Genomic DNA, 12,454 nt, shown 5'->3' on the forward strand with positions numbered 1-12,454 from the left:
CTCCTCTTCAACCACAGGAGGCTGAAGAAATTCGGCTTGTCACCAAAAGCACTCACAAACCTTTACAGATGCACAATCGAGAGCCTCCTGTCAGGCTGTATCACCGCCTGGTACGGCAACTGCTGTGCCCACAACCGTAAGGCTCTCCAGAGGGTAGTGAGGTCTGCACAACGCATCACCGGGGGAAAACTACCTGCCCTCCAGGACACCTACACCACCCGATGTCACAGGAAGGCCATAAAGATCATCAAGGACAACAACCACCGAGCCACTGCTTGTTCACCCCACTATCATCCAGAAGGCGAGGTCAGAACAGGTGCATCAAAGCAGGGACCGAGAGACTGAAAAACAGCTTCTATCGGAAGGTTATCAGACTGTTAAATAGCCATCACTAACATTGAGTGGCTGCTGCCAACTTACTGACTCAACTCCAGCCACTTTAATATTGAAAAAATTGATGTAAATAATGTATCACTAGCCACTTTAAACAATGCCACTTAATATAATGTTTACATACCCTACATTACTCATCTCATTTGTATATACTGTACTCTATACCATCTACTGCATCTTGCCTTCATAATGTAAAACATGTATCACTAGCCAATTTAAACAATGCCACTTAATATAATGTTTACATACCCTACATTACTCATCTCATATGGTATCCAGTGCAGTATATACATCTACTGCATCTTGCCTATGCAGCTCTGTACCATCACTCATTCATATATCTTTATGTACATATTCTTCATAATTTTACACTTGTGTGTATAAGGTAGTTGTTGTGATATTGTTAGGTTAGATTACTCATTGGTTATTACTGCATTGTCGGAACTAGAAGCACAAACATTTCGCTACACTCGCATTAACATCTGCTAACCATGTGTATGTGACATAAGATTTGATTTGATGTGTAAGTGAATATCATTCCAATCTGTATTCTGCTACAGTATAAAAAAACGTGCATGAAGGTGCCAGTATCCTGTTTACATTTGAACCATAAATGTGATGCATTGCAATACGTTCTGTGAAGGCGGACAGGTGTAAAGTAAGTTCTATGAAACAATTTTAACTTTAGCTTGTATACTTATGGGGGTGCATTTGGGGTAGACCCTTTCGCAGATAGAAGCTCATTCTTCCTCACCAAATGCATGTCCAATGTCTCTCTCCCAAACATGTCTCAATGCATCATAGGATGAGGCACTTCTGTTCGATAAAATAGAATATATGTCAGAGATTAAACCTCTCTGAACAGTAGGATTCGTAAATAGATAGTAACTTCAGTTATTTGAAAATGTAGTTTATCGACTGTCTACTGACCCTCTATGAAGTGTCTAAGTTGTAGGTACTTAAAAAATATTTGTTGGGTAAGTCAAACTCAGTTTTTATCTGTGGGAACGATTTAAGTGTCCTGAGTAAATAAAGGCATGAGGTCAGCAATACCCTTGGGGGGGTTATCTATATTAAGGGCAATCAGTGACCAGAGTGATATGGTCTGGAATCTGCAGATGCCTCCTTGCATCTTTCCAAGCTAAGAGTGTATTATGTGTTGTAAAAAGCCTGTTTCAGTCAATTGGAATGGAGATATTGTTTCTAAGTTGATTGTAGAGGGGATATTCAAAGGTAATGCTAATTTTATTACTAGACCTCATTGCCTCAGCCAGTGGTTCTATGACTAACGAGAACAGAGCAGGAGATAAAGGGCAGCCTTGACGACATTATACATTTAATAACGATATTAAATCTTTCTGATAATTTACCATTTGTGTTAACTGCCGCTGATGGGTCAGAAAAAATACATTTTACTAAATTAATAAAATGGTCACCCAGATTAACTTTTTCTAATACAGCATACAATAATTTACACTCAACTCTATCGAAGGCCTTTTCGGCATCGATAGAGACAATGAGTGCAGGGTCTTTAATTCTGCCAAGGTGGTTTATGATATTCAGGGCACGTCTCACATTTTCCGTTCCAAATCTGGCTTTGACAAAGCCAGTCTGATCAGGTTTAATGAGGTCTGGAAGTAGGACCTCCGACCTGCGAGCAAGTGTCTTGGCAACTATTTTAACATCAACTCCTAGCAAACTGATAGGTCTAAAGTAGATGGCTCAGACGGTTACCAAACTCATAATATTTTAGCTTTGTAAATTTTTTTTAATGTTTTTTGGATCATGAGAAGAAAAAAACAACCATTTTTTTACGTGTTTTGTATGCTCTAAATTGAGTTTGGACTTAGCACAAGCTAGTGAATTCCTGTTCGCCTGGGTTGGTTGGTTGTTTATGAAAAAGTTCTAAATGCTTTACTTCAAACTCCAATTTTTCCCTATTTTCAATTCTAAGCTTCTTGATCAGGGAGGCTTGGGAAATGATATGACCCCTTGTGGTTGCTGTAGCAGCATGCCAGATAGTTGCAGCTGAGACAGGAGAGAGTAGGTTGTCGAGCCAGTAATGTGATATTTTATCACAGTAGAATCCTTCATTGTTAACCAAAGATGTATTAAGTCTCCAATATCTAATGTTGGGACAATTAATAAGACGTTTGTGTAAGCCTAAACAAAAAAATACAAATAAAGTTTATAAAAACCCCACTCCTGAGTCCCCAAATGAAATGACAGACCCCCAAAACGGCACCTACCCTGTTTTCTGTCACTTTACTAACAGGAAGCCCACTAATGGTTTTAAAGAAGTTAAAAGGTTTCACTGTGTCCTATGTTGAATAAAGGGGAATTAACATAAATCTATGGACATGTGGATGAAAAAGGAATAAACTAAATATTTTAAATTGTCCTAAGTGTTATCGTTATTGCACTCATATGCACGTGCCCGAACAGACACACCATACAATCACATGTAGCCTAGCCTATATAATAAAAAATACAAAATTGTGGGCCTAAAGTAAATTAATATAGCCTAGTAAATACACCCCTTTGCCTACCTTGAGACCCGGCTAAATGAGCAAATTAACAGGAACGTCATTGGGATTTGGCTTATTCATTCCGGGGAAAAAAAGAACCTCATTAGTTCTATAAATGAATAGCTTACTTACATTACACCACAACGCTTATTAACAATTACTTTGAATACCATTGTATGGTAGATGGTTCCGACCTGAGGTATTCAACCAACTGCATGTGGTGCATTATTTTGCTAGGGCAAATAAAAGTTACTCACGTTCATGTCTATTCACTGACCATGTGTGCACCCTAATAACACAACTAGCAACCTTCACGGATCTGGGTTCTGTGCCGCTGTAGAGTGGATATTGTCCCGGTAGAAGGTGAGCGCAGACTGGGGATCTTCAAATGTGTGGCTAGCCCCCTGTAAAGTAATCCTCAGTTATCCCGGTGTATCAGGCCAAATCTGACTCCTGCCTTGTGAAGGTGGGCTTTCACATCTTTGTATGCAGCTCTGCGTTTTGCCAGATCTGCAGAGTAATCTGGGAAGATATGGATCCGCTTGCCATTGTAGTTCAGTTGTCCTCTTTCGCGGGAGTTGCGAAGAATGTTCTCTTTGGTTTGGAAGTAATGTAGGTGGACCAGCATTGCTCTGAGAGGGTGACCGGCTGTGGTTTTACCGCTAGAGTGCGATGTGCCCTGTCGATGACTGGGGGCCGGTCAAACGTCTTTCCGCCAAGGACGGAAAGAGGACGGGCAGGTAAGTGGCCATGAACTCGGTAGGATTGCGCCCTTCCATCCCTTCTGTGATTCCGACCACACGTATGTTCTGTCTCCGGGAACGTGTTTCCTGTTCATCTTGACTAACCTTCAACTTCATGTTCTCGGAGGTAAGCTCGTCGTTTTTGGTTTGCAATTCGGTAAGCCAAATACCTATGTCGGTCAATGGCGTTTCCATATCCTTTATTTTTTGGGTTTGTGTCGTGAAAATTGTTTGTAGTGTTGCCATAGTTGACTGGACTTCTGTCATAATTTCAGCTCATAGACTTGACACAGAGGAGCGAAGTTCGGTCATGAAATCAGAGCGTAGTGTAGCCATTTCTGCACGGATGGTGACTAGCATCTCAATAGCGTTAGCATCCACCATCTTGTTGCTAGTCTTTGTCGTGTCTTCTTGTTTACCGTTTTCCCAGTTCCGGACATATCCAATAATGTCACCCGAATGTTGCTAGAGTCAGTAGTTGTGCAAAATTAGTTATTGTTTTGATAGATAAAAGGTTAAAACATAGAAGTATCAGCCGATAGTGAAGTGGCCTCGAACACATCTTTACATAGCCATGTTGAAACCCTTTTCTTCTTTTTATTCAGTTTAGTCACATTATTTCTCAATTTGCAATAAGGCTGCCAATCGGTTGTGCAGCCAGACTTATTTGCCATTCCTTTTGCCTCATACCTCTCAACCATACAATTTTTCAATTCCTCATCAATCCACAGGGATTTAACAGTTTTTACAGTCATTTTCTTAATGAGTGCATGCTTATAAGCAACTGGATTAAGCATATTTCATAAATGTGTCAAGTGATTTGTCTATTTGCTCCTCATTACACACTATGGACCAACAGATAATATTTACGTCAATAACATAGGAATCACAACAAAACTTATTGTATGACCTCTTATACACAAGCTTCAATGCCATACAGCTCTCCTTCCATGGCCTCCAACTGCTCTTAAATGCAAGTAAAACTAAATGCATGCTCTTCAACTGATCGCTACCCACACCTGCCCGCCCGTCCAGCATCACTACTCTGGACGGTTCTGACTACAAACTACAACTACAAATACCTAGGTGTCTGGTTAGACTAAACTCTCCTTCCAGACTCACATTAAGTATCTCCAATCCAAAATTAAATCTAGAATCGACATCCTATTTCGCAACAAAGCATCCTTCACTCATGCTGCCAAACATACCCTTGTAAAACGGACTATCCTACCGACCCTTGACTTCGGCGATGTCATTTACAAAATAGCCTCCAGCTCTACTCAGCAAATTGAATGCAGTCTATCACAGTGCCATCCGTTTTGTCAAAGCCCCATATACTACCCACCACTGTGACCTGTATGCTCTCGTTGGCTGGCCCTTGCTTCATATTCGTCGCCAAAAACACTGGCTCCAGGTCATCTATAAGTCTTTGCTAGGTAAAGCCCCGCCTTATCTCAGCTCACTGGTCACCATAGCAGCACCAGCATCCAAAAATCACTGAAGCTGGAGACTCATATCTCCCTCACTAACTTTAAGCACCAGCTGTTAGTGTAGCTCACAGATCACTGCACATGTACATAGCCCATCTGTAAATAGCCCATCCAACTACCTCATCACCCATACTGTTATTTATTTTAATTTAATTGGCTCCTTTGCACCCCAGTATCTCTACTTGCACACTCATCTTCTGCACATCTACCACGCCAGTGTTTAATTGCTATATTGAAACTATTTTGCCACTATGGCCTATTTATTGCCTTACCTCCCTTATCCTAGCTCATTTGCACACACTGTATATAGACCTTTTCCATTGTATTATTGACTGCATGTTTGTTTATTCCATGTGTAACTCTGTGTTGTTGTTTTGTGTCGCACTGCTTTGCTTTATCTTGGCCTGGTTGCAGTTGTAAATGAGAACTTGTTCTCAACTAGCCTACCTGGTTAAATAAAGATGAAATAAAAAATATATAAAAAATATTAGGCCCAGCCTTTGGAACTTTGGTTTTCCTAGATATGGCTATTATATTGTGATCACTACATCCGATGGATCTGGGTGTTGCTTTCAAGCTAGTTTCTGCAGCATTAGTAGAGATGTGATCAATACATGTTGATGATCTCATTCCTGTGCTGTTTGTAAATACCCTGGTAGGTTTACTGATAACCTGGACCAGGTTGCAGGCACTGGTTACAGTTTGAAGCTTTTTCTTGAGTGGGCAGCTTGATGAAAGCCAGTCAATATTTAAATCACTCAGAAAATGCACCTCTCTGTTGATATCACATACATTATCAAGCATTTCACACATGTTATCCATATGCTGACTGTTAGCACTTGGTGGTCTATAGCAGCTTCCCACCAGAACGCGCTTTAGACAAGGCAGATTAACCTGTAGCCATATTACTTCAACAGTGTTTAACATTAGATCCTCTCTAGTCTTTACAGGAATGTGGTTCTGAATATAAAACAGCTGTTTTACTGGGAAGCTTAGCAGCAGCTTAGTGCTAACAGTATAAATCTGGTTCATAGGCACATGATTACTGCAATAAATAACTGTAGGATCAGTAGAGGCATTCACAGCCGTTAAAGGGACATACAATAGGCTACTTATATTGTGTCTACTGATGCCCCTGGTGTAATGTACAATTGCTGAAGCATTATGACAACCCTGCGTCACAATGGTAGGGATTAGCTGAGCTGGGCTTGAGTCATTGATAAATCATTGTCTCAAAGCAGCTGTGAAAGGATCCAGGATCCCAAATGATTTGGGTGTTTTGTTTCCAAAGGTATCGAAATTGTCAACAAAAGTTACACCCATTGAGCTGCAACAATCACGTAGCCAGTTGTGAAGAGAAAGAATCCTGTTAAAGCGTACAATGCTGCGATTCAGAGATAGTGGATATGGTACGGATATGATGGGTCTTTTGTTAGTGTTTAGAGAATCAATCAACTCTTTAAAATCCAGTTTCAACTTTTCAGAGCTGCCCTTCATAATGTCATTAAAACCCACATGGACTACGATGTAATCGATTTCCATGTCCTGGCATAGTGCATTCGAGAGCAGCTTAGTAATGTCATTTACTCAAGCTTTGTCATAAAACATTGTTTTTGCACCAGGAACGGTCACATTTCTTACCATGGAGCTGCCCGGAATCACTTTTGGCGAGAACGACGAGGAAATCCTCGGCAGTGAAACAATTTCCGCAATGGAACTCCGAGTGATCTGGTTTGTCCTGAAACAGTGCGTAATAAATACAGCTCCTACAGCGCTGGAAACGTTATTTCTCCAGACAAAACTCATCTGGTACCAACTTCGTTAGCTTGATGGCTAGCAGCTTAGCGTCTCTGTCAAGCAGGCTTAAACTGGTCTGTTTAAGCAGGATTCCGGGACAAGAAATAGCGGTCCTTGCTGTTAAAAGCAAACTGTGTTGGGAAATCAATGCAAAAACATGTTCTGTATTCGCATTTAATGAATATCGGTTTGTTTCAATCAAAATAACAAACCAAGTGTTTTCCAGCATACACTGTTCGGCTGCGCACTCTGATGACGTGACGACATGATGTGCAACAAGTACGGACACATCTGTCCTCAGTGATTCTCTCCACAGAACAAAGGGACAGAATGTACTTTATAACCCAGCCCTAGCCTGTGGTTGACCAATTAGGATACCTTGCAATAAAACTGGACCAATGGCCAAATAACAAGTATCCTATTTCAGGCTCAATGTGAAGACAAATTCCTTCCATGTCTCTGACCCATTGCTCATTATTTCCCTATTACAGAAAAAACACTATTTCCATTGATCGTTAGTACTCTATTGACTTTTAGTCCTCTTGACCTTTAGGCTTCTTGACCTTTAGTCCTCTGCATTTATCTTGAAATATTCTTACACTTGTCTATTGGGCTGCAGAGAAGCCTCCCCTTTACAGACCATGCTGTTCCTTATATAGCTGATACCAAGAATGCTCAGTCATGGCTGGTTCAACACCTCCCATATAGATTGGGGAGCACCATAAGTCACTTTGGATTCATCCTCTGGTCATCTGCCTCTGGTGTGGTCTCCCAGATGCCGGGACAATTAGGAATACTGTGGCCTTTGTTCTGTTCCTCCAGGCTATCTCGATCTCATTGACACCCACCACATCTCATCTATGGAATGCCAGCTGTAGGTTTTTACAGAGACACAAAGATTTCGGAAGCCCGTGCGGACATGTGTGGAGGGTAGCGGACATTCGATATTGCATAATTTCATTCAAGCCGACCTAATAGCGCGGAAGCGTAAGATGTAAATTAGGCTTAACAGCTGTCATATCAGTATTAGATGAGAGTGAGGAATTTACATCTCATCTCTCTCCCCACACACGCATACTCTTTGTTTTATTCCATGGTCTCATTTATACATTATACATACATAATTTATACATTCTTAGTTATGTCAATGATATTACCTCACCACAGGGAAATTAATGAAAGATGAATTGAGTTTTAATATCAAACGCACACATTGCATTCTAATGACCCATGTGTTTGCATGTGTGTGTTCCAGTGTTCCACCCAGGAGTTCTACCTCATCAGCAGCAGTCTTTCTCGGCTGGGGGTGGAACTACAGGCTCTGCTCCCATCCATCCAATCACAGCTCAGCTCCTCTCTGCTCCGAGGGCTCCTATTGGACACACCTGAACTGCTGGCTCCTGCTCACAACTTTCTCAAAGTCCTCAACGAGAAGGCAGCCAAGTGAGTCACCACAGTGTGCGTGTGTGTGTTAGGCTTGAGCGGTATACCGTATACTGGGGTATTTGGAAACGGGGTGATTTTTCCGTTGAAACTATTTCTTTTAAGTTTTTAGCTACTTTTTTAGTAAATACATGCAGTCAACCTGTGCAATACGTTAGGAAATAAAGCAGATTGCATTGATCATTTCACCTGCCACATTGTTTTACATTATGAAGCTTACTGTAGTTCCCCAGAATATTTGAGCCAGTTACGTCTTTGTTTGTAAATAGCACAACGAAAGAAAGCGGGAGCACGTGCGTCCAGCTGTGTATTGACAGGGGTGCCATTTTATATTGAAAGTGTTTTTTTGTTGTTGCTTTAATAGAGTGATCAGTGGCGTGCAACTTTAGTTTTCCTTCACAGAAAATACATTAGTACAACACATTTAGTAGAAAATGACAACAGAAGTGCAATGCTATTTGGCTGGCAGCCACCCAAGTAAATGAGCTCACAATGAAAAGTATTTTTTGCAAAAACGTTACATGGCCATCATATTTCTAATGTTTATCATAGAAAGAATGTAGCCAGCTACATTTCCTAAGGTATTGCTTAAAGTTAATCTTGCATTTTATTTGAGAAAAGTTGGCTACACTGAGAAAAATACCAGAGAAAAGTAGCGACACAGAGCCCTTACTGCTGATAGAATGTCCATTTGGGAATTCTCATCTGAGTGGAGAATCAAATCAGTCTTTATTTATACAGCACATTTGTTTATACAGCACATTTATTTATACAGCACATTTCAGACAGTGCTTACAGCCCAACACCATGCAGGACGTTTGGCATTTGCCAGAGAACACCAAGATTGGCAAATTCGCTACTAGCGCCCTGTGCTCTTCACAGATGAAAGCAGGTTCACACTGAGCACATGTGACAGACGTGACAGAGTCTGGAGACGCCGTGGAGAACGTTCTGCTGCCTGCAACATCCTCCAGCATGACCTGTTTGGTGGTGGGTCAGTCATGGTGTGGGGTGGCATTTCTTTGGGGGACGCACAGCCCTCTATGTGCTTGCCAGAGGTAGCCTGACTGCCATTAGGTACCGAGATGAGATCCTCAGACCCCTTGTGAGACCATATGCTGGTGCCTTTGGCCCTGGGTTCCTCCTAATGCAAGACAATGCTAGACCTCATGTGGCTGGAGTGTGTCAGCAGTTCCTGCAAGAGGAAGGCATTGATGCTATGGACTGGCCCGCCCGTTCCCCAGACCTGAATCCAATTGAGCACATCTGGGACATCATGTCTCGCTCCATCCACCAACGCCACGTTGCACCACAGACTGTCCAGGAGTTGGCGGATGCTTTAGTCCAGGTCTGGGAGGAGATCCCTCAGGAGACCATCCGCCACCTCATCAGCAACATGCCCAGGCGTTGTAGGGAGGTCATCTAGGCACGTGGAGGCCACACACACTACTGAGCCTCATTTTGATTTGTTTTAAGGACATTACATCAAGTTGGATCAGCATGTAGTGTGGTTTTCCACTTTAATTTTGAGTGTGACTCCAAATCCAAACCTCCATGGGTTGATGATTTTTGTGTGATTTTGTTGTCGGCACATTCAACTATGTAAAGAAAAAAGTATTTAATAAGAATATTTCATTCATTCAGATCTAGGATGTGTTATTTTAGTGTTCCCTTTATTTTTTTGAGCAGTGTATAAACTGAAATATTTACTACACAACAAACATAAGAGGATAACAAGACGAAATAATAACAAGGAAAACTGAATGATTAAAAAGCACCTTAAGGAAAGACAAAGCTAAAAAGGTGTGTTTAAAAATTGCGTGTTTAGAAATTCCCAAAGTTTCGGCCCCCCTCAGGTTCTCTAGCAGGCTATTCCAGAGGTTGGGGGCATAGTAACTAAAGGCTTTCTCTCCATGCCTCTTGGTCCTAGGCTTTGTGATATTTAAAAGGCCAGTACCAGAGGACCTGAAAGACCTACTGGGTACATAACTTTAAAGCATGTCCAACAAAAACTGGTGCACAATCGTGGATTATTTTAAAAACCAGTGTTACGTGTGCTCTCTGTCCGGTCTTGGTAAGTACCCGTACTGCAGCATGAATTAAAATGTGCGAACAGATTCTCTCTCTGTGCTTTGGCTCCAACAATAAGTACAGTGTCTTTGGAAAGTATGGGCTCCCGAGTGGTGCAGCGGTCTAAGGCACTGGATCTCAGTGCTAGAGGTGTCATTACAGACCCTGATTCGATCACGGGCTGTATCACAACCGGCCTTGATCGGGAGACCCAAAGGACGGCGCGGAGAGGGTTGGCCCAGAGTCGTCCGGGCTAGGGGAGGGTTTGTCCGGGGTTGGCCGTCATTGTAAAAATAAGAATTTGTTTTAAACTGACATGTCTTAACTGACAGGTTCCTCAACAGAGTACTTTGTAAAGGGTCTGAATACTTATGTAAATGTAACATTTCAGTTTTTATTTTTGTTATAATTTTGCAAATATTTATCGAAACCTGTTTTTGCCTTGTCATTATGTGGTATTGTGTGTAGATTGATGAGGGGAAAAAGCAATTTCAGCCATTTTAGAATAAGACTAACGTAACAAAAAGTGCATGAAGTCAAGGGGTCCGAATACTTTACTGAATGCACTGTACCTCAGCCTTGTCTTGATTTAGCTGGTGGTTGTGAGCCATCCATGTATTTAAATCACAAATACAGTCAAATTTTTCTGTGGAGCTAAAATCCTCTGGTGACAGAGAAATGTAAAGTTTGGTATCGCCTGTAGCAGTGAAAAGCATCTAGATTACTTTTCTTCAGAAGGGGTTTCACCATAGCAGTTTTTAGTGCAGTGGGAAAAGTACCTGTGAACAGGGAGTGATTAACAATAGCTTGCACTTTTTCAGATATGCAATTAAAAACTGTTTTGAAGAAGGAGGGGATGGGATCGAGAAGGCAGTTGACGGCTTAAGTTGATATTTCACTTTCCTTAGCATGTCTGTGTCAACCAGGGAAAATAAATTCATAGTGCCTTTTCGTGGTATGCTAGGGCATATGTCATCAAACTTCTCATCAAGATCTTATTATTATGATTTTTAGTGATGACGTTAGAAAAATGAGCCCATCTGGCATTTCTAAATGCCTTGATATATATCTCTCAGAATATCATAATGGCCCTGCAACTTTGACTTTCTCCACTTCTGCTCTGCCTTTCTGCACTTTCTCTTTAATTTATTAGTTTCCTCACTCATCCAAGGGGCTTTCCGTTTGGACGTGGCCTTTTCCAACTTTACTAGAGCTTTGGCATCAATTGTTGCTCTTAATTTGCTATTAAAGTTATCAAAAGAATCATCACAAAAGGAAGGCAGAATATGTGATGGAGCATTGTTCATACATAGGGTTGCACATTTTGGAGAATATTCATAGGTGGAAACTTTTCTTGGGAATTAATGGGAATATATGGGAATTAACAGGAATATATTGACATTAACCTCTTAGAACTACCCATCCAGCATCCGGGAGAATTGTCATCAACTACACTAATTAGCATAGCGCAACGGCCAAATAATCTTACTAGAAAATATTCATATTCATGAAATCACAAGTGAAACATAGCGAAACACAGCCTTTATTAATCATCCTGTCGTCTCAGATTTTGAAAATATGCTTTACAGCCAAAGCAAGACAAGCGTTTGTGTAAGTTTATCGATAGCCTAGCATAGCATTATGTCCAGCTAGCAGCAGGAAGCTTGGTCACGAAAATCAGAAAAGCAATCAAATTAACCGTTTACCTTTGATGATCTTCGGATGTTTTCACTGACGAGACTCCCAGTTAGACAGCAAATGTTCCTTTTGTTCCATAAAGATTATTTTTATACCCAAAAACACCTCCGTTTGTTTGTCACGTTATGTTGAGAAATCCACCGGAAATAGCGGTCACGGCAACGCTGAAATTTTTTCCAAATTATATCCATAATATCGACAGAAACATGGCAAACGTTTTTTATAATCAATCCTCAAGGTGTTTTTCAAATATCTATTTGATAATATGTCAACCGGGACAATTGACTTTTCA

At 41.1% G+C, this 12,454-nt stretch overlaps 1 protein-coding gene across 5 annotated transcripts in view; it reads left to right on the plus strand.

The window, feature by feature from the left end:
* Positions 1-12,454, plus strand: part of msh3 (mutS homolog 3 (E. coli)) — a 141,722-nt gene that overhangs the window by 63,311 nt on the left and 65,957 nt on the right. For all 5 annotated transcript variants that reach the window (XM_064973548.1, XM_064973565.1, XM_064973574.1 and 2 more), the window contains exon 14: positions 8,207-8,394. In XM_064973548.1, coding sequence (XP_064829620.1) covers positions 8,207-8,394 — 188 coding nt within the window. The remainder of the gene's footprint in view (positions 1-8,206; positions 8,395-12,454) is intronic.

This window comes from Oncorhynchus masou, chromosome 1 (genome assembly GCF_036934945.1).
Source record: "Oncorhynchus masou masou isolate Uvic2021 chromosome 1, UVic_Omas_1.1, whole genome shotgun sequence".
In the NCBI taxonomy this organism is placed as follows: domain Eukaryota; kingdom Metazoa; phylum Chordata; class Actinopteri; order Salmoniformes; family Salmonidae; genus Oncorhynchus; species Oncorhynchus masou.